The sequence below is a fragment of the Perna viridis genome, chromosome 1, assembly GCF_037379345.1.
Source record: "Perna viridis isolate PV_CMFRI_1.1 ecotype Kerala chromosome 1, ASM3737934v1, whole genome shotgun sequence".
NCBI classification, from domain to species: domain Eukaryota; kingdom Metazoa; phylum Mollusca; class Bivalvia; order Mytilida; family Mytilidae; genus Perna; species Perna viridis.
Genome location: NC_142445.1, coordinates 28,975,947 through 29,000,325, shown reverse-complemented (window position 1 = coordinate 29,000,325; position 24,379 = coordinate 28,975,947). Strand labels below are relative to the sequence as shown.

At 33.8% G+C, this 24,379-nt stretch overlaps 2 protein-coding genes across 2 annotated transcripts; both read right to left on the bottom strand.

Moving 5' to 3' along the window:
* Positions 1 to 40: 40 nt before the first annotated feature.
* LOC148628213 (uncharacterized) lies at positions 41 to 1,723 on the bottom strand. The gene has a single exon (XM_088584753.1). It carries the CDS (start codon positions 1,103 to 1,105, stop codon positions 230 to 232), a length of 876 nt encoding a protein of 291 aa, XP_088440879.1. The 5' UTR covers positions 1,106 to 1,723; the 3' UTR covers positions 41 to 229.
* Positions 1,724 to 17,914: 16,191 nt separating this feature from the next.
* Positions 17,915 to 21,141, bottom strand: LOC148628212 (toll-like receptor 2 type-1). Its single transcript, XM_088563981.1, has one exon. The coding sequence runs from the start codon at positions 21,139 to 21,141 to the stop codon at positions 18,601 to 18,603; it is 2,541 nt and encodes an 846-aa protein (XP_088420107.1). The 3' UTR covers positions 17,915 to 18,600.
* Positions 21,142 to 24,379: the final 3,238 nt, after the last annotated feature.

Here is a 24,379-nt window from a genome sequence, read left to right as displayed (position 1 = left end):
GGGTTGCATGTCTATAAATCAACCAAGATTTCATAGAAAAAAATGCTACTTGTATAATCCCTATCATGGTTTTATTATTTTTTTTTAATTCAAGGTAGCACACTATAATTATAATACTTAATTAATTGCACTTTTTTCGTCGGATTTTACGTCTTCGATGGAAACACTGCTTGCCTTTTAAGAAAACTGTTGAACACAAATTAAGTTTAATTTTCAATTCGAGACATTATCACCAAGCTTGAACCGCAAACATCGCAGTAATGTTTCTTTTCTGTGGCTGTACAGTAGACGATATCCGGTCTAACGAAACTTCCTGTTTAAAATTCGGTTGTTGCTGATCGTGTTTGTCTGTTTGGAATCGAGCAGGAAGATTTAGAAAACTGTGGTTAGTTGTCCCGTTATACTTTATTATGTTTGATCTAGAAACCACAAAGCTATTTTTATCCCTTGATTGCACTTGACAACGTATAGACCACACATCTCTCTTTTTCTGATAATTTTCAATTGACCATTTATCTGATTTCTTTTCCTGAGAATTCTCCGCTTGATTTTGTTTCACTAGAGAAGTAAACTTGAACGGGTTTGCGTTTCTTTCGTTAGTTTTCGGTCGACTGGCGAACCGTTTCTCCAGCTGACTTGTATCGTAGCTTTGTGCAGCGGGAGGTGTGATGAGTTGTGGGTCGATAATAACGAGAGGAATCGCTTCTTCTTCAGACTCCTTTTTATTTGGTGTTATACTTCGATGCTGATTTGCCCTATGACCAGTCTTACGAATTCCATTGCACTGAACTCCTTCTTGTCTCTCAGTTTTTATGGTTTTCTCACCGTCCGTTCGTGTGTACGCAAACTTACTCCTTTGTTGCGAAGAATTCGTTGTAGTATTTACAACAGCGGTACCCCTTGGTGAAGTTTGAGTAGAAATTTCCTGAGATTTAACAGTATCAGAAACAACTGACACAATTTGTTTGTATTCATCGTACGTTTCACCGGGTAAGAGTGAATGAACCACAATTTTACATATTGTCCCCGCTCTTAAATGTCTATTCACATCTTTCCTCCAATTATCCACATAGCGACGTTTGAACGGAGTCATGTTGATATCCATAGGAATACACGAACAATTCTGATAAGGAAATTGTAAATAACGGTACACACAAATAATCCGCGGAATTTTAAGTTAAATCCAATTTTAATCCATGCACTCGTTCTTTAAGTTATAGAGGATTGTTTTCGTAAAAGTTACCGCATAAATCCTGACGACCGTCTATGTCTTGTTCTTTGGTACTAAAAATCACGTACTGTATGACTCCAAACTTCGACTATTCCTATCAGCTAGATGGTGCATTCATATGTTTTATATGCAGGGATTATATACAATCATGTCTATCCGACGGCCATATATTTATTCTGTCAATCTTTTAAACTGTTATGCAAAATTACCGAATTCCCACGGAGTATATACCTACGGGCAAGATTGCACGTTTTTATTTCATTTACTTCTGTTTAATTAGTAGCAATTATTAAGACTTCTTCAATGTGTCAATAAATTATATCAACGAGCGGTTTAATTGTACAAGTTAATCTGATAATCCTATAGGAAAATTATCATATTTATTAATCCATTACGGAACAATTGTTGCTACTCTTTAACGTACGCATAAAGAATGCTAATGGGGAACCCAACGCTAAATTAAATTTACAGGATAAATATTGAACTATATTCATTCGTTAGATTAGGCCATTCCATTTGATTGATATCCAGACCTATTTTTAAGGTCCTCAATTCAACGGATTATCTACAAATATAGTTAAATCCCCGTTTGATATTTCTTGTACGATCTATCAGTATATTTTGTTTGAATACACATGTTCGGGTCGTGAGAATAATAGTTACCTTTAATACGATAACCTATTTACTTTGTATATTTGTTTATTTGTGGAATTCCTACAAACTGTAATAAAAAATCTTTCAGGGTTGTGAATAAATTTGGAAGTCCCGAGTATCCAATTGTTGTAAGAATAAAGCAAAACTGAACAAATTTAACTGTGAACTTTGAATTGTTATCTGTAAAATACATGTAGCATATACATGTACACTTGTATATTTGTAAACTATTGATAAAGTTGATGATACACAGTGGGATTTATACATTATAAAACAGTTATTTAAAAAAAAATGATACATGAGAATGATTTTGAAAGTTAAATATAAATTTGCAGGAAAATATAATTACTATGCATTTGTAAGAATCAGGCAAAATTGGAAAAATCAGAAACATGCATATAAAAAAACTGACCGATCAGACAATAATTACATTTTCACTCAAGGATGCTTCGTCATTTCAAAAGACCATTATTTGATCTCTGCATCACTGGATTTGTTCATAAAATTTCCAATAGAATGCTAGAAAATTGAGTTCTTTGACAAGAGTTATCTGCCTTGAAATGTGCATTTTCTGTGCATTTCAGTGATATTACTCAATGCACCAACGTGACATTGAAAATCTTGTCTTTTTTCTTGTTGCTGATGGTGCAAATAGTCCGGAGTCTTTGAAACACTGACAATTACTGACAAAAATATAGTTTGTTTTATTCTGTTTTGTTTGGAACATGATATAAATTTCAAAGGGTGTGTTCCCATTTCGCCTTAGCTGTGAATTACAAGTAAAAATTGGTAAAAAAGTACTAAGGCGAAATGGGAATTTTAATATTTTTATGTTGTAAAAACAAAACACTAAACTATTGTGGTCTTGTTACAATGATTAAGGCAAAATAATTATAAAATAAATTTTTATATGCTTTGTTTCCTTTTAAGCCGCTAATTTAAAAAATATTTGAATACTTTTCAAGTCATGATTTGTCTTGACAAAAATTCATTTAAATAAGATACTAATAAAATATATATAAATTGTTTCATATTTTAGTACACACACAATTCAGGGACTATTAAAAAAACAAAAATAATTAAGTTTGAAAATGAGATATGATTTTTTTTTAAAACACATGTACACAAATATGTAATCTTCAAATTCTTTATTTATTTGCAAATTCAATAAATTGACATTATATATTTGGGAACATAAATAATTGTTAAATTAAATGAAATAGGCTAAACATCATATAATTGAGCGTTAAGTTGCTTATACATAAAGACAAATCACAAAGGAGATGCAGCCAGACCATCTTGAAGCTTCACTGATTATTATATATGGTCTATGAACCTTAGCAATTGTGCCGCTGACCTCAGCCTGATACTGTCTTCTGCTAACCTCAGCCTGATACTGTCTGAGTCAAGTCGCTATCAAAGTGGTCCGTCATATTTATTTTGAATTTGTTCTTTAGTAGTATCCATAAAAAAAGAAAAAGGTGATTAAAATCAGAAACTGAAAAGGCCATTCATAAAAAAATTAAGACAAAAACCCAACTAATACCATTTAAACACTTCACAAAATAAAAATAAATTGACCAAAAATTGCAACAAACAATATAAAGATTTACATATACATGTATGTATTAGGTTTAAATGCTATAAAAACACAACTTGCACTTAAAATTACATGTTTACACAAGTTTCCATTTCGCCGTAGTTCACCCCAAATTTTACTATGGCGAAATGGGAATAATTTTATGTACCGAATTTGACAGCTAAGGCGAAAAGGGAACAAGCCTTTCAAAGCAGATATCATTTTGCCAGCTCTTGGAATTGGGAGAATTATTTTATGTGCGGTAGATAAACAATTTTGAAAGTATGAGAGATGTTATTCATAGATTTGTGTGTGTGTTTTTGCAAGAGTAAATCATTAAATCGGCGACAAAACAAAAACTAGTACACATATAGTCATGTTTCAGATCCCTTACTAAATAGAACGACTCGCCGTCCCGCCTCTATTGTTCATACAACGTACCTGGGGTAGATTTATCATTTATTAATTAACTAGAATATATTTGACTAAATACGGGTAAAACTGCCCTCTCAGTAATTAAATTGTCATCATTCAAGGCTAATACGAGAATATACAACGCCAATACGGCTAACGCGGTAGGAGTGGTGATCGCGTGAATTCACTAGAACGAGTCTCCCACCCGGAGGATAGGAAGTGGTTGTATATAGTGTAGACTACATAAATATTATACGAGTATTGCACTGCTTCAAAATGTACGAAATTCTGTCTGAATTGCTGTATAAATTTTCATAAATTTAAAGTGTTATAAGTATACAGGATTGTCGGGATATAATTTGAAACAACTGCGCTACCGTGCACAAAATGTATGAATTATAGAATAGTCTGCACAATACTGACGACGAATGAGTCGAAAAACATTAAAAAAACACACCATGAAAAACGAACAACAGAAACTCTGGGAAAATACCAAACTAGAAGGCCATTTAGTAATTTACGGTTGAACAGACTAAAAGTCTATCATTCAAACTCTCGAGTTTAGACTTCAGTGCTCAGAAAGAAACTCAAGCTCATAAGCATTACCGCTACTTGTGTTTATGCTAATACGTACATTGTATAAATATGATGGACATTACGTACATACCCAAAGATTATCTTCTTCTTAGATTAGAGAAACAATGAGCTCACTAAAGTAATCAAAGGGCAAGATACTTCTGCCGGCTAACAAGATTTAAAAAAATATTTTCTTGCAGTGTACATAATTTGATAAACTTCTATGCTAGTCTATGAATGGTCATAGCTTGATGAATAATAATAAGAGTGTTGCCAATTTTAACACTATCTTTTTGTTTTCCCTTTCTTTGACCTCTAATAAAACTTTTGAATTATAACTTTCCATTTTTTAATGCGTTATTTCTTATATAAGTGTATAGATGTTCTAAATATTCGTTATATATGATCATGTTTGTAGCAACTTAAAACCACATTTTAGAAAGAAAGCAACAGAGGCTCATTTGGGTTCATCGACATCTAATACATGTACATTTTCCATTCATAATTTTGTCTGCGTTTAACAATGACCACCATCGTGTAATATTGCAGTCAAATGAACTCTGTAAACAAAGCCATCCGAAGTTTGTCCCAACCATTTTCGTCCTCTGAATATCCGTCACAGAAAATTAGAATAATGTCTTCCCAAATGTTTTCAAGTTCGGGTGGGAAATTTTCCACAGAAATTCCTTTTGCAATTACGATTATTTGTTGAAGGGACTTAGTGCACATCTCATACTTTGCTCTTTGCAATTCGTAACCGCCCCAATGTTTGTTTATGAAAGAGTTGTTTAAAACAAATATGACGTGTCTACTTTCAGATATAGAGCCCGCTATCGCATCAGCATGAGAACCACCAATGAGAATGTCTCGGTCTTCAATACACATTTTCAGTCCCCATGACTGCTCTAGCTTTGACAGCAGTGTGTTTTTTCTCCAGTTGGCAGTATCATTTGTATAGGAAACGTATATATCATATAGAAACTTTTCTTTCATTTCAAGTTCGACGACCTTCTTGAACTTGCGATAAATCCAGTAGCTGATTTGCCATTTATAATTAACCACACGAGCTATTGGAATCGCTAAGACCACAAAAGCAGCCAAAAGACCGATACCGATAATTAGCCATGTTGTACTGTTGCAGGGGCCAAAAATCTTGTCGAAATTTTTATGACGGTGCTAGTCCATATAACTGAACTATTGCGCAACATACACTTGTAATCATCAGCGTCAAAAGTTACCTTTGTCTTATTCAACCAAAGCACAAACCCAGCAGTCTCATATACACATTTGAAAACATTGCCTTTTAGCAGTATATGGAATTGGCCATATTTTCTTTGCTGCTGATCGAAATAGTTTCGCAAAGTCCTATTAATGTTATCTAGCATGTTCCAACGCGCGTCTAACTACTTAAGCGATTTAATATTCAGAATTGAATCAGGAAAATCATCGAAAAAGTTGCTACGAATATCAAGTGATTTCAGGTTTTTTTTGTTCAAGAATGTATCTTTTCTTAGCCGTCAAAGGTTATTCCATGAGTTTTTCTACTTCCGGTGCGAATTAAAAACACGTTGGATGATGCTGGATATAATTCCAAATTCCACTACTGCTCATTGAAACAATTTTTGCTTTTTCGAACAGCGATATTGATTTCCTCCATGTGAAAATTTGGCTTAGTTTTATAGTTTTGATGTTTGACCCATTTTCGATGGTCATTTCTGGGAAATAGTACGGACCGAAGTTCCATAGATCTTAAAGTTCAAGTGATGACGCGTTAGTGAGTTTTAATTTGCATGACAATTTCTGATTACTGTTATAATTTGAGATGCGTAGTATCCGCAACCTGGAAGGCAGTGGAAATAAAATTTCGCCTTGGTCATTTATGAAGTTATTCGTTTTATTCATGTTATCGTATAAAATTTATTTCATGTCACAATTTATTTGACTAGTTTTATTGCGTATTCCATTCATACCTACTTTGTCAAATCCGTAAACACGCTGATGAGGAAAGTTCTCACGGAACCTTACATTGCCCATAGAATATGAATTGTACGAAACTTCAAATAAAGTCAATTTCCTTAATTTCGAGGCGAGGCTCCACCAATTGTAAAGTGTAAATCCTTTAAAAAGAGGAAATCTATTTCCAGACAAAACAATTTCTTTTAAACAGTACGAAAAGTCGTATTTCAGAATCGTATTTGGCTCAACCTCCATCAACATGAGCGAAGTAACGCATATTTTTTGAAAATGCTTCACCATTTCTTTTGTCAATCTGACCGCGTCTGTAGGATCGGCTTATCCCGGGTTAACCTTCGTAAATTCAATAGCTTTCATGTTCTTTTTTTTAAACGGATATAAAAGTTTGAAAGCCACGTTTAACACTATGTTAGAATGGTAGATACTGAGTACGTTTAATCTAGTATACAGGAAGAGAAAATCTGGTTGAACGGTATGAACAGACGTACAATCCTTTAGGTACACTTCCTCTATAGAATTAGTCATTGCAGAAAACGTTTGATTGGTAAAATGTTCCAAATAACAGGTTTCAAATATTAATATCCTTAATTCATTAAGAATTTGAAATCCACATGTATAGAAGAGAAGTGACGACACAAGATCGATAGATAAACTCGTTAAATGGTGCATATCACCCAAATAGGGATAATTAAATTTCGTTCTTAAACCTTCCTCAATATTCCTTCCTACGTTTATGTGTCTCATTGACCTCAGTGGTTCAAATACGTCTGGTGCATATGCTTCAGAAATATTCAGGAAATTGTCAGACATTGTCAAATTATGAAGCCTCATTAAACCACTAAATGATTTTCTCTTGATGGACGATATGCGATTCTTATCAAGATGTAGACTTGTCAAGCGACTGTATCTCATAAAAACATTGTCTTCCAGTCCTTTTATGTAATTGAGTCTTAAATCCAGTATATTTATACCCAATGGCAAGTCTTGTGGAATAGATTGAAGATTTTTGTTAAAACAGTCTGCTGCTTTTCCAGTAACTTTGCACGGATGAGAATCACTAAGTTGACTCGTAATCAAACATACTCAAAACGTAACCAGAATCATTTGCAAACACAACATTTTCATGACTTATTGTATTTGTTTAAACGGTGTTAAAATTTCATATAAAAGTGATTATTAAGTTACTTAAATATACATATATTAGATTCATAGCGATGAACATGGAAAATCGCTATGACAACAATGTTATTTTTTCCGACATGATGGTATGGCAACATTGCGAATGATGTTAGACACAAACAAAGGGACAAGTTTCACTTTGCACCTCTTATCTCATAAGTATGACGGCTTACCGTGCCTTCAACCTCAAAGAACTGAAGACTCTGAAAAACAGTAGGCTTTCAAATCATTTCTATTGTTTTTCGTTTGATTAATGATTAATCATTCCAAAATTTAATAAAGGCTTCTTATACATGATTTCAACACTGACATTATACCATTCAAAAGGTTATCAAATTGTAGGCGATGAAGGAGATGAGGTGAACTTAAACTAGATCAGTCCTGAATTTAATAAATTCAATGATTACGGTAATGGAAAGTTCAAGAACAAATATGAAGTTGAAAAAAAAATGTCCTGATTTCTGCAAGTCTCGTTGGCACAAGTTGTGTTCTGACTGGATTCGCCTTTTTGTTTGTCCATGTAAATGAATATTGTACATACCCTTCTGAGTCAAAACGAATGAGCATGCCCTCAGACAATGCTACATGCATAAATGGACGCAAAAAGAACCTACCGTTGCATGGAACAATTGTACTTCTATCTTTATTTCTTTAACAAATTGTAGTTATATTTAATAAACAACAAAGAATGGTTTTCATTGAAAACTATAAGCAGCATTTATGTGGGTGTTTTTACGTGGGTAAGTTGTAGGATTTTGGGTTTAGATATGTTTGCTATGTCCTTATACATCGGAGTATATATACTTGATTTGGTAGTGGAGTGACATGTCAGGATTTAAAGAAAAGTGCAACTTCTTTACGTGCAATATTAAAAAATCGAAAGTTAAGACATAAAATTGAAGTAAAGGATTCGGAAACCATTACGTGCAATTATAAAACAGAAAGAAAATCTCCAGATGCGTAGGAAAATACAATTCTGAGATTGGAGGCTCCCAGAGTCGAACTGGGGACATTGCAGCGGATTTTGTAGGGGACATCGCAAGGACTATGTCGGCGACATCGCAGAGACTTTGCTAGGAGCATCTCTTGGGAGATTACGTAGAAATGAAAGAAGTAAACTATGACAAAAAATCATTTCTCATGCACAGGTACAAATCTTGATGTTGTACTTCAAGAAGCTATTTTAGTGGAATCAGTTTATTGTAGAAAATGGGGAGGGAGGAATGAATTTTTAGTTGGTTTAGTTTGAAACGCAGGGAACGTTTGTGCCCTTCTTAGATCATTTGAATCTTTGACCCAGCAAAATATTTTTTTGGGATAAAATCAACACTTTCCAGTGCATGGAAGACAGATATTGGTGCATGCCAGTCAATTGATGAGAAATTTCCAAGGCCGAAACAAATAATGTTATGTTTCCGAGCACTATTCTAAAATTTTGTAGGATCGGTAGGTAGGAATTTCTATTTTCATTTGATATTTTTGAAATGAAATAAGTAATAAAGATACAATGAAAACCAAATATGCAAAGACTAAACATGTAATAGACTTAGTCCACAGCCTAATCCCTTTTGGGATTCGGCGCATGAGTAATTTTTTTTGTTTTGACGGAGGTGGTAAAAACAAAAAATATCTCAAGTTCCGAATTCCAGAAAGGGATTATCCACGACAAAGAGTACACTCATGGCATGTGTGTTCATTTTTTTCTTTTTTTTCTGAAAGACGATCGACAGAATGTTTACGTTTTTTTCTCTCTTCAAAGTTTTAAATAAAAACTTTATGAGTAGGGGGTCTGAAGGAGGGTCAGTAGGGTGATCGGAAACTTTTTTTAGGAAACATTTTTCAGGCTACGAATGTATGTGACTATTTAGGATTAGATAAAATTGTTCGATACAAGATTTAGTTGAAATATTGATTTTGAAGTGTTTATTGTGTCAGTACCGGTGGATTTAGCCTTGAAGTCCCTTATATACCGGTATTGTATTTTAGTTTCATAAGAATTTCGGATGTTTTTCCTTGCGTATATGACTGTAAGTGGAAAATTTTCCCATTATGCAGTTTTATTCTTCTTTGCTAGAGAACTGTTAAACTAGGACTAATGTAAAAACAGACATTATATATGTAAATTCTTAGCAAATCATATACTACTAATTAGGCCCTAAGGTTGAAAAATGGTGCTGACAGCGACGTCATTGTCGTCCATACTCACTTGATTTTCATGCGATGACTTTATGATTATGGATGATCAATTGTTATGAAATTTTGATATGATTTTACTAACTACTAATTAATGATTGCTACTATTTATTTTTTTTCCGACTCAGTCGGTATAGTTTCGCTTTCTACCATTTGACCTTAAGAACGCTCTTTTATGGAAACGCAATTCACCTGAAATACTGCTAACTTAGTGGCGTTCAAAAAAACTGTATCGAAATTTTGAAATTGCGTTCGAAAAAAGAACAATCGAAAATTTGAAATTGCGTGCCATGTGTTATTTTCTTGAAACATGTGTAGAAACTTAAAAAAAAACAAAATTTTACTGCGTCGGCTATCTTTTTTAAGATAGTACTTGTTTTAGTTTATGGCCCCTACCATTTATTAACATGACATAGCAAGTTCAAAACATCCATGTAAGTACACCTTCAAGGAAGAATATGTATATGACATTTCTTTTTGGTTGTGGCAAGTCTTTGTGGAATTTGTTCTCCATTTATTGATATCAGTAGTTGTTTAGGAGGAGTTTTCTGAACGATGCGAACACGTTCATCCTATCGGTGCACCTGGGTCATGCTCCCAGTTTTAAGTGGAGTCCGAGTTTTTCATTTACTTTGTTACTTTGTATGTATTATTTTAGTTAATTTATGTTCATTGCTGTGTTTGTCTGTTTCCCATGTGTGGTCTTTGTCCCTGATTACATTCCTTTGATCTCTGCTAGAATCTTGGTTCCATTGGTTACTCTTTCAAGACAAAATGTATGTATGTTCAAATATGCTTTATTTGGCAATACCAGTCTGCGTACATACTTGCCCCTCGGGCAATACCAGTGTTCACACTTGTATGTTCATAATAAAATATCTAACACCAACATACATATAAACTTTGCATCTTGCCTGTTTAATTAATTAATTAAAGCCAATTAAAGTTGCATTCTTCGAGCAGCACGTGCACATCCCTGCCCGGAAATATTACTGACAGATGCTGCATTTTTAAAAGGGAAAGGTAGACAATTATTTCTTATCTCTTTTTTGACAGTTGTTCATTTTCTTTTTGATGAGCCTGGTTACTCCAGATTAACACGCCTAGAATTAGCCAAAATAACGAAAAATCCAACAGACAAATGTTTACCCAGGTAAATACAAAAATACCAATCATATATATTTCATATTTCGAAATGCAGTACACGTGTCTCAAGAAGTAACATCTCATCAGAGCACTAGAATCAACTATATAGGTAGATGTTAATCAAAATAATTATTGTATACAAGTATTCAAAACCAAAATGTATGAAATAGAAAGCAAAAAAAACTTACCGAGAGGTTCCACCATGTGCAATACTAGAATTGAGGCCTCAGTGTTTTAGGTACTAGTATTTTGAAATTTGTAGGGCATCAAATTTTGATTAATATGATAAATAAAATATGATTAGATGAAACCATACAACGTTTGTTTTTTCTCCGTTGATCTCCCAAAGGAATATCTAAAATATTATTATAAAATAAAATGAATAATAAAACAAAAACAAATTTATAGTTATAGCTTTCTGCACCCATGCTTCGATTTTAATGTTCAAACGATCAAATCTTTTTAAGCAAGCATTGTCATTTGTTTTAAGCTGTCAATTGCACGAATGAAACATGACAAGGAGACTCGTATTATTAAAACAAGTTTTACACCATCTGCTATTTTAAGTTGGCTTGTTTTGGGTTTTAAATCAAATTTGACCCCCATTTGTATTGACTTTGGCTGAACACCCTGGAATACTACAAAACAATAAACCCATTCGCTGCGTCATTTCTTTTCTTTGAAAGGGTGGCTTTCTAGGACTATTTTTTCTTCATACTTGGTTGGAAGCGACTGAAGAGCGATGATGAATATAACTGCATGTCAACGACGAAACAAAGGTACAAAAGAGAGTTCATGCCAATACCAATCATCAGGCATCACTTATCCGAATAGAACGATGACATTGTACAGATTTTTGAGTAACTACCAATACCCTTTTAAGGATACACTCTTCAAGCAAAGACCGCTCAAAATAAATATATACCGGACCCACCCAAGATAACTACCGACATAAATCTTATGTGATTAGCAGTGCTTCTTTCAATGCATATTTTTGACATGTTGAAAATAAACTGTGTTAATATAATGTTTTATGTGATGCATAGTGGTTCATTTTGTTAATTATACTCAATATGCCCTCAATTGTGCTAAAGTAAGTTAAATAACATATGATTATCTTGTTTATTGATGCATTTTACCGGTGAAATTAACTATAAGTATGAAATAACAAAATTAAATACTGTTATAATTAATACAGAAATAAGAGTAATCAAGGGAACCAAGGTTATAGCGGTAATCAAAAGAATGTAATCCAGGGACAAAGACCCGACATGGAAAACAGACATACACAACAAAGAACATAAAGTAACTAAAATCATACATACAAAGTAACAAACGCAAAGGAGCAACTCGGACTCCACTAAAAACTGGGAGCATGGACCAGGTGCACCGGTAGGGTAAGCGTCCTCTGCTTTTCTAGAAACACCGGCCGAGTTGTTCATAAAAAGTCAAGTCCGGGATAGACAAACGAGGAAAAGAAAACTATGACCCGCTGAATAAATCAGTTTTCATGGTGCAGATGGATACACCATATCGATCCACGAGTTCATGATGACGACCATAAAACTTCAATCTTGTAGCAACATAACCCTGTTCTAGAAGCCTATTTGTTAGAGTTCTAGCGCGATACAAAAAGTCTGCGTAGTTTCGGCAAGCTCTGGCATAACGTATGAGTTGTGATATGAACACTCCATACGCAGGAGCCGAAGGAATGTTGCCACAGACGAAAGGAAAGTTGACAATTCTGAATGAAATGTCATCACGTTTGTCGTAAAGTTTGGTCAATAGCTTTCCTTTACCATCGATTTCTAAGTGTAGGTCAAAATATGAGGCTGACTTCACAATGTCTGTAGTATCCTTTATCTCAGTTTCTTTTGGGTAGATGCAATGTATCAAATCCCCGAAATTAGGATTGTTTAAAGATAATACGTCATCTATATAGCGGAAACTGAGATTGAAGGATCTAGCCAAACGATATTCTTTCTTTCTGATCAGATCAGCTATAAAGTCAGCCTCATAAAAGTGAAGGAATAGGTCAGCAAGTAAAGGAGTACAATTTGTTCCCATTGGAATGCCGACCATTTGTTGAAAAACACGTCCACCACACTGGAAAAATATGTTGTCGATTAAAAATTCTAGCATTTTGTAAACATCTTCCTCTGTATATTTGGAAGATGATTTGGAATTATTTCTTACAAAGTATGAGGAATCTCTATCAAGAACTATATATTTGTATCTAGGTGTACCATCTTTTTTTCGAAAAACAACGATGTATAATGTTTTTAAGTCGGGATTTTAAGTGAGTATGGGGAATAGAAGTATACAGTGTTGAAAAATCGTAGGTTTTAATGCTATTATATTCATATAATAGTCTTGAACTAATTGTTTCCAAAAGATCTTTCGAATTTTTCAGGATCCACATTGAATTAATACCACTACCGGAGTAACAAGTGTTGTGGTAGGACTGCAGACCCTCTTTGACATTTGTGAGTATAGAAGTTAAAAGTTTTGAAAGAGGTTTGGTGGTACATTTTGCAGATCCAGCTATGAAACGTTGTTTGTATGGATTTTTGTGGAAGTTAGGAATCCAGTACATAGATGGTAAATCACAATCATCGTCCTTGGCAGAGAGACCAAAAGAAGATAGCACAGATTTATGGTTTTCAAGGAGTAACCTCTCTCCAACAGTATTTGAATCAAATACATAAGAAGATCTAAATCTTATAATATCGAAATAGGAACCCAAATCCAGCACCACATGCAATACAATGAATGAAGTTTCAATGCTTTACGAATTTGAAATGAATTATTATACCCAGGTACAATGTACTAATGAATATGACACTGATAGTGTTAGATCTTTTTTGGATAATAAAAAATAGACAATTTGATTCCACCCTGATAACGCAAAAATAAAACAATTATTATTTTGAATGCGATCAATTTAAACATGCACATTCTAATATAAAACCGCCAAAATAATCCGACGCAAAATATCTAATCATATTAATGTAATGACATTTAAATATTTTATAAGATACTAATGAATTTCTGAAAAAAAATCAAGAGTAAAACAGCAAATACCAACAAATTGCATTTTGTTCTGCTTTGATCTGCTGAAACTTTATCCGTCGATTCCTAAAGAAGAGAGTTTAAAGGCATGTAAAGATGCAATTATTTGGTGAAAATCCAACCAAAGATGTATCAAAATGAGAAAATTTGTGTTAGAAGGGAACAATTTTGAATTCAACAATAAAACAACCCTTAAAAACATAGGTGTGGCAATTGGCTCAAAACTGGAGAAGAATTTTGCTTGTACGTGCATGAGACACTGATTGGGATCAAGAACTTGATAAATACAACCCAATTCATTATTACATAAAAAAATATTGATGAAGGATTGTGAATTTGGACCCACGGCAAAATGGAATAACAAGAATTCCACATGTATGCTAATTCCATTGATAAAACTTTGAAGTAGAATTTAGATATCACTACAACCAGATGAAATTCTTGATACAACAGTGAAATAGGGTTTGAAATCTCATGATGTGACTCTGTCGTTTCACGAGAATTGGTCCAAGTCTACCATTCAAATGCATAGAGATTTGTCATTTTCAAAGCGTTGGATTCAGTATTTTCGTGAAAAAGACCAATACAAATGCATGACAAATATCTACTTCCACATCATAAAAGTTTAAGAAAAGCGTAAAATAGAAGATTTTGCATTGTAATACAGGTTTCGAGATCCAAGAAGTAAACAATAAAATGCATACAGGTCTTCGGATTTCAATACGTTCTAAATCAGAAATTCCGGTAAGGAAAATGAAACTAGAACGAGACTTACAGACCCCATTACAAGAGGATACCAAATACTGACTTATACAACAAAGCAACATATATACACATATATGTACACAAAAAATCATGTCATCGAAATATTGTAATGAAATCTATACCAAATAGATTTGCTATGAGATTTAGAAGAATATGAAAAATGAAGAGAACTACAAAATACAAGGACAAGAACTTAAGATGTAGTTAAAAAGTATTTAAAAGTTCATAGGAGGACAACTTAAGAACAACTTAAGAAAGCAAATAATCTGAAGAGTGGGGACCTTCTGAAAAAAGAAGAGATAAACAGTAAAATATCCAAATAGTACCAAATCTGATTAAAATTAGACCTATTACTTGTTCCACCAGTTACTGCATCTAGGATCTAACCACACTCCGTTCTCCTCTCTGTTCAGATGAGATTTCAGATTCCTTTGAAAAATGCTGTCAAAATCATTACAGATAAATCCTGATTATTTGATCAGGAAGGTCATCTGAACAGAATGTAGAATTTTTGTTGTTAGATCCTACCTATTCAGTCCCGCTACCTGGTCTGAATGAAAATATCAAAAATAGAACGAACATCATAAGTATCTGTGAGAGATTGAATATTTCCCTAAACCAAATCTAACAACATATAGACGACACAGAAACAAAAATGATATAGTTATCTAGGGGAAACTATGTAATATAAATACGATTTTATCAAAGTGCAATTCAGAATTGGCAAAAATACAAATTTTGTCTATTGAAAAATAACATAAATTTCCATGTTCATATTGTTTATTGCGTGAAGTGCAATAAACGAAATAGCCAATTCTTATAAATTAATTTTAAAACATATTATTATCTTTAAACATGAGAAAAGTAGCACTGAATTTAACTGAATAGGGGCGCGGCAATATTTTTTTTATCCATTGAGATATAACAAAATTATTTTAACCAATCAGATTACAGTATTTATCTCAACTTAATTTATTAGAAGACGATGTAAAGGGAAATGTGAGGTGTGTGATATACCAAGAGATGATAGAGAAATAGAACAAGAATATAATACATGCAGAATTTTAAAAAAAATAGGTATGGATGCAAGTAGGTTAATTTATCTATAGCATACATTGCAAACAATGTGGGAGATATATTTATGTTGGTGAAACAGTAAGGACATTACAGAACAGAATCAAAGAACATATAGCCGATGTTTGGCACAAAAGAAAGAAAACAGTGACAGAACATTTCAACCAGGCAGACCATAACCAAATGGATAAGACTGTAACCGTTCTGCAACAAATTCATGACAAATCCCCTACATACAGAAAGTACATTGAATCACAATTGATACAACTCCTCAACCCAATTAACATTATGTAGTAAAAATAAAGGCAGAATAATCACGACAACATCTATTAACTTTGGACTTCACAGTACTTTTGACATTAAGACAAAGATGTAGAGAAGGAACTGATAAGGAAACAGGTTTCAAGAGATTGTAAAATACAACAATATACAGTTAACATTCCCTGAGGTATTTAAACAATATATTTAAAATCTTTGAACAGTTATATTGTAAAACAAAACTAAACCGTGAAAACCAATAAACAATACATACCCAGAAACATATATATTTTAGTATATGACACATATATCCAAACAAACTTTGCCATGGTTATTAAATTATATTTATTTAACTTTCCGAGTACTGAATATAAGTTTAAAATTCATTGTTTAATTGTTTCGTATAATGAGTCTATCAACAAAGTTTGTGATGAAAGTATATAATAGGCACAGACAACACAATGGAACAACCTGAAGGAAAGAAGTAGACTTATTTTGGCCATATTTATGAAACCGAACTTCCATAGGTGTTGTACTTGTCGCGAAACAACCTTAGCTTTTAGCTTTAAAAAAGCCACATGTCTTATTAAACATGATTTTAAGGATTTCGGTATTGCTTTACTCCACTAGAACTGATCGCGACAAGTTAATCTCTCCACTACATAAATGACCTTAGTCGTTATAATCTCATGACATATGTATTTATAATTTACAATAAATCTAATAATAAGGTAATAGTACTAAGGTAAGGGAGGTAATCCAACTGGATAGATTTCAGTCACTTTAACGTTTAAGACTGCTGATATCCACGCTTCAAAGTACTAGTGATATTTATGTAAAAAGGAAATGAATCCAAGAAGGGGGTTAGACTTCGAGAACAAAGATGTCGGCCTCCAGCAACTTTGCTCTTTGAAAACTAGGAAACTAAAGTACAAATGTTAAATGTTTCAAATGGATACATTGAGAAGTATGTTTTACTAGTTCAGAAAATGTTTGAAATGACGGTTTCTATTGCATACCAAAATTCCATCAGATACTGAATTCAAATATTCATATATTCCCCGCCATGGGACAGCTAGTCCAAAATCTTGCCAGTTTTATAACTTCTTAGCCTTCTAAAATCGAAAAGAGACACTTTCCAGCATGCGACAGTGTCCATCATATGTACGTTCATGCACAAACTGAATATCTGTTGGTATTGTTTTGCACCATTAGCTGCACGAAGCTACGTTTGAAAATGCTCTTATTTTAATGTAATTATCCCTAGACCGCTCGGTAACAAGCCAAAACTAACCGATTCGGCTAAAGAATTAACCCTTTAACTAAGTCTATGAACTGGATATTTAAATCTCACTACCTTCTACGACGCAGGTAGGCCGTCATGCCACATTTCTCCCACCGGAAGAGTCTTTGTACCATGAATGACTTTAACATTAGCTTATTAGTTAACCCAACCCCGTGAGTTTTATAGTTGAGCGTCAAATTATTTTCAAGTTGGAAGTTAATTGAATAAATGGAAAAATTTTGGGGTACCTCGGGTCTACTACATAAGCATCATAATTTAGCCGTCAAACTATGTTTATTTTCATAATCATTAACATTCGATATACATATGTATACCAATTTTAAAATAATTTTTACTTTCAATCGGGACATAGGACATTCTTATTCGATTTGAGGAACGATCGCAAATTTAAACTATGCGAAAGTAGATTGTTCGCCGAAACCACGAGAAAAGGACTGCGCAGGTTACAGTACAATATAACACAAGTAACGCAAAATACAACAAAATTATCGCTATAATATTAACAGAAAACAACACAAACTTATAGTTGGAACAGTTTGGAACATAGAATTCATTCAAATCAAGGGGGTATCAAAAGGTGAATGTAAATCACCATTTCCACTTTTTACTTGACTTAATACCGCAATAAATCATGTGACTGTCTTTCATTCAAATCCCATATAACACCATAATCGTATTTGATGTTGCTCAATAGTCAAGACAAAGAAAAAATAAAGTCTGAACTTTGTTGTGGAATTGTCACCTAATATTTCACGGTGACTACATGGAAATCAATCAACCTCCTTTTCCATTATCTGGAATGCTAGCTCTTAATAGTTGAAATAACAAATGTAGTCAGGTTGTTGATAATGAAGGTTATTTAATGTTTAAAGTAACTGGTGTATTAGTTCTCTTTCGAAACATATCAACAAACATTTCCAGTCATTTCAATTTCCTTTTTTCACTTTGGATTATTCCATACTTTAGATTTTTGATTTGGTAAAATTCTGACTAACGAATGGTGTGGTTTAAGAATTATAATAGGCTCCAAACCGCTGTCAGTACAAATGCAATATATGTTGGTCTTACACGTCTCTCACTGGTTTTAATGTAATGTGCGTTTAATTCTTAAAATGCAAATTGCATTTTTTTCATATTTTCATTTTTTCTACAACTGCTATTATTGATTTGGAGTATTGATCAGATGAACTCTGTGAACAAAGCCATTCGAAGTTTGTCCCAACCGTGTTCGTCCTCTGCATTTCTGTCCCAGAAAATCAAGATAAGGTCTTTCCAAATGTTTTCAAGTTCACTGGGGAAATTTTCGACAGAAATTCCCTTTGCGATGACGATTATTTGTTGAAGTGATTTAGTATACTTTTCGTACTTTGCCCTTTGCATTTCGAATCCACCCCAATGCTTGTCTAGAAATGTGTCGTTTATAACAAATATAACGTGTCTACTTTCAGAAATAGAAACTGCTATCGCATCAGCATGAGAACCACCAATGAGAATATCTCGGTCTTCAATACACATTTTCAGTCCCCATGACTGCTCTAGCTTTAATACCAGTGTGTCCTTCACCCAGTTGGCAGTATCATTTGTGTAGGAGACATATATATCGTAGAGAAACTTTTCTTTCATCTCAAGTTCGACGACCTTTTTGAACTTTCGATAAATCCAGTAGCTTATTTGCCATTTATAGTTAACTACAAGAGCAATTGGAATCGCTAAGACCACAAAAGCGACCAAAAGACCAATACCGATTATAAGCCAAGTCGTGCTGTTGCAGGAGCCAAATAACGCATTAAATTCTTGAAGAACTTTCTTTGTTGTTGTAACCGAACCATTACTTAACATACACTTGTAATCATCAGCATCAAAAGTAACCTTTGTCTTATTCAACCAACGCACAAATTCAATAGTTTCACATACACATTTGAAAACATTGCCTTTTAACAAAAGATAGAAATGGCCATGCTGTTTTTGCTGTCGATCGAAATAATTTCGTATAGTCTTATTAATGTTATCTAAAATATTCCAACGCGCGTCTAAAACCTTAAGAGATTTAATTTTCAGAATTGGAACAGGAAAATCATCAAACAAATTGCTATGAATGTCAAGAGATTCTAGGTTTTTGTTTTTTAAGAATGTATCTTTTCTAAGCTGCCAAAGGTTATTCCATGAAATATCGAGTTTTTCTACCTCCGGTGCAAAGTCAAAATATGTTGGATGATGCTGGATATCATTCCATATTCCACTGCTGCTGAGCGAAACAACTTTTGCTTTTTGGAACAGCGAAATCGATTTTTTCCATGTGAAAATTTGACTAAGATTTATACTTTTGATATTTGAACCATTTTCAATGGACATCTCTGGGAAAAAGTAACGACCAAAGTTTTCCAAATCTAAGTGTTCAAGTGATGACGCGTTGGTGAATTTTAATTTACACCCAAGTTTCTGATTACTGACATAGTAAGGTAGGCGCAATGTCTTTAACTTCGGTGGCAACGGAAACAGTATTTCCTCGTTTTCTGTTTTACTGTTACAAGTAGTTTTGCTTTCCGTACTGTATGCACGATCCATGTCACCTTCATCAAAGCCGTAAACACGTTGGTGAGGAAAGTGTTCATGTAACTTTATATTACTCATCAAAAATGGATTGAAGGAAACGTCAAATAGAGTTAAATTCGTTAAATTCGACACAAGGGACCACCAATCAGAGAGTGAAAACCCTTCAAAAAGAGGGAACCTATTACCAGACAAAACAATCTCTTTCAAACAATATGAAAAGTCATATTTTAGAATTGTGTTAGGCTCGATCTCTACGATACCATTTTGTACCAACATTAGCGAAGTTACGCATATTCTTTGTAAATGCATCACCATTTCAGTTGAAAGTATTACTGCTTTTGTAGTTAGCAATGGATCTTTATACCCTGGGTTGACCATTGTAAATTCGATTGCCTTCATGTGCTTGTTTTCAAATGGGTATAAAAGTCTGAAAGCAGTGCTTAACTCCATGTTAGAATGGTAGATGCTGAGTACCTGTAATCTAGTAAACGGAAAGAGGAAGTCTTGTTGAACGGTACGAACAGACATACAGTTCTTTAGGTACAGTTCCTCAATAGAACCAGTTATATCAGAAAACGTTTGATTGGTAAAATGTTCCAAATTGCAGGTGTCAAATACCAAAACTCTTAATTTCTTTAGATGCTTAAATCCCCCGGTTTTGAAATTAGGTGACAATGCAAGATCGATCGATAAGGTTAACAAGTGGTGTAAACAACCAAGAAAAGGATAGCTGAATTCACCAATTGAAGCTAATTCCATATTTCTTTCTAAGTTCAAATGTTTCAGTGATTCCAATGGTTCAAATGCCTGCGGTGCGTATGCGGCAGAAATATTTAAGAAATTTTCCGATATTGTTAAATAATGGAGCTTTTGTAATCCATCAAAAGACTTCGTTGCAATCGCTGTTAAATGGTTTTTATCCAGATGTAAACTTGTCAAACCTTTGTATCTTGCAAATACGTTGTTTGGCAACGTTTTGATACGATTTTTTCTTATATCCATCTTTGTAATGTCCTTTGGTAAATCCTGTGGAATTGATTGAAGATCTTTGTTCGCACAGTGTGCCGTTTTTCCGTTTACTTTGCAGGGATGGGAACAACAGATCCGACAAATAATCATGATTAGTCCAAATGTAGCAAAACTTGTTTGCACAAATGCTGCCAACATTTTCACAGCATATATCATAGGTTGTGGTTCATGAAATGATTCACGATCTAAAACAATAAAGTGATTTTGTCAGGGGATTCTTCGAAGATATGTGATTTTGAACTATCTCTATATTGGACACATAGCGATGTACATTGTAAATCACCTTTTAAACAAATATTTTAACAAGAAATTTTCTCCTTTATGTTGATGATATAGACGCAGATACATAAGGGGAGTTTGCGGATGGTGTCACATACTGAGAATGAAGTAAGCATTACAACAGATTTATTATCCGTGTTAAATATATCGGCTTATCTTGGTTTGAACCTCAAACAGATGAGGACAATTGAAATCGATATGATACGTTTTATACCTATTGTTCTTGCTTTTGAACAAGATTAACCATTCCGAAATTAAATTATGACTGAAGATTTTTGATACTTAAATTCAATACCAATATAATATCCATTTAATAGTCTATCACATAATAGTGATGAAAGGAGACGGGGAAACTTGGCATGGATCAGTTTTAAGTAGCAGACGGTTGCTGATTTAAGCGAGATGAAAAAGGATCAAAGGTCAACAAGAAGTAGACAATGCAAGTCATTTGGACATGAGTCACATCGTGACTTGGTTAAAGTATCTCCCTTGTTGGTGGTGTAAATTGGTAGTGCACTTTGCTTCGTCAATGTTCGTGTCCATGTTGGGATATTCAACGTACTAGAAGCGCAAAGTGAGCAACGTAAGTGTGATATTAAAGTTAATTGCTGTAAAGGAATTATTCTAATAAAATATATATGATACCGTATGACGGAGAGAAGAATTGAATCGGTAATTTGACACTTTCGGATTTTTTGTTGGTATTTTGACTGACCATTAATGGCATAAATAAACAGTTTACAAAGCATGGGTAGACGCAGGTGCATGCTGCTTATAAGTGTATATGGATACACACTGCTTAATCCTATAAAATCATACATACAGAAAAAATATGGTTTTCCGGACTCTTGTTTGTTTGTTTGTTGGGGTTTATCGTCCGAGCAGCAATATTTCAGCTATATTCAGACGATGAACATGAAATTGATGATAATATGAACATGAAATGATGATGAAATGAAAAAGGGATGGAACACAAGGACAATGGGATCGACAAATTTTGATTGCCACTGGAAATAGGGAGAGGTGGGTAGGGTCGGACAATTTAGCCTCCTGTGGCGGAGCCCTATGGTTCTTACTCCGGGAGAATACCACAGTAGGGTGTTTTAACGTGCGAGGAGCGTGGCATGTTTCCGAACACGGTGCACCACTATGGTTTGCGGTCAGGTTTTCCGTATTATAGCCTGACAACCCCAGCATGCAACACGCCAGGGGTACCCCATTCAACCACCTGGGGCACACATCCCAGTTGCTCTGTGGGCAAAGCGCCCTAGTGTGAGCACTTTCAATTTACCTATATGGTCTTAAATGTAAAAAAAAAGGTAGAAATTTTAAATATAAGTTTCATACAAGTGACTGTGACACCTGTATTTTAGTCAAAATTATAAAAATTGACATATATCTGCAAAATGTATGAGTATGAACACTTTAAATTTCCATAAGGGTCTGAAACTATCGACTAAAATGCTAAATTTGTCCATATAACTATCATGTGGGTGACTGCGACTTCTAAATATGAGTGAAAATTCTTTAAAATTGTCATATTCCTCCAAAATGTACGAGTGCGAGCACTTTTAAATTCCAAAAGGATCTAAGATTACTGTATAAAATGTAAAAATTGTAAATATAAATATCATACAGGCTACTGCGATACCTGTATTTTAGTCAAAAATTCTAAAAATTGACATATTTCTGCAAAGCGTATGAGTGCGGTCACTGAAAATTTCCAAAAGAATCTAGAATAAACGACAAAAATATTAAATGTTTCAATATAACTATCATGTGGGCGACTGCGACACATAAGATAAAAGTTATTAAAAAGTGTCATATTCTTGAGAAATGCAAAAATGCAGGAGGTGAGCTTGATACTTAATGTCCTAGATTTTGACTTAAGCAAAACTTTAATGGCGGTATGCGGTTAGGAACAATTTCTTTTTTATGGGCTCGCATGTCAGTATACGGCATAAAAACGTTTGGAGTTGTATAACTCTCTGACATGCATATAATTGTATGACAAGTCCCTATGAAATGACTATTCGCATATTATGTTACAACTGTCAGTGACGGATTCAACCAGGTCCGGGGGGCGTTTGCGCTTTACCCGTAGAATTGAAAAAAGCTAAAATTTTTAGCGTGAAATATTTCTTTTCCGCACATTATAAAATGGACATTATTCCTAAAATTTGGTTACAAATAGGCTAATTCATTTCAAAGGATTCTTGCCATTTCTTTAATTGGATTCTTTCGGATATGTAGGAAAACATACACTTAGAATTATAAGAATGCATACTAGCATTTCTAATAAATCAGAGTAAAAGTACAAAATTAGTAACAAAAATCGTTGAAAATGACTTTTCGACATTTTTGCTTTAAATCAGAACACTTTTAAGTCAGGAATTTACAAAGTAGCACCTTTACAACCATTACAGAGAATGGGTTGTTAGTGTTCTTTGATTAAGGAAGAACAAATTGTCTGCTAGTGTAAAATGGTTTGTGATTTTATGACAATGTAATTTCCCTGTTAAAAACACCAAGCATATGAATATAATACCATGTATTGCTCATTAAGACACAAATCCAGTGAAGCGTCCGTTACTGTAACATTACAATGTGCAATATGGGTTTTTCGTTCGACATCGACTCCGCTTATTGTTTTAATTTTGTTTATTTTATCAAATTTTCATAACAATAAATGACATTTATCGGTATCAATTTCTGTTTTCTACTTTTCCATCAATAGACAATTCACATTTTCCTTGATTTCATGTTTCAGCACAAATAATCCTGGGATTCCCCAAACGGCAAAACAAAATTGATTCGTGACGTAGTATAGCAATTTAACTTGCAACTACCTTTCAATGAAGAAAATCACGAGAAATTTGGCCCAAGTTATTTTGTTTGCAAATACACATTAGTACATGTATAACGGTTATAACAAATATTTTTTCTTTAAGTTGATATATTTGTATGCTTTTAACGGGTTGAATGTAGTAGAAAGAAAGATACTGCAAATTTTTAGTGTCATCAAAAGTAATGTCCTAGATTCTGATTGACATTCCTGTAAAATCTGAAGTCTTTGGTGCACATGTGCATGGGTGGA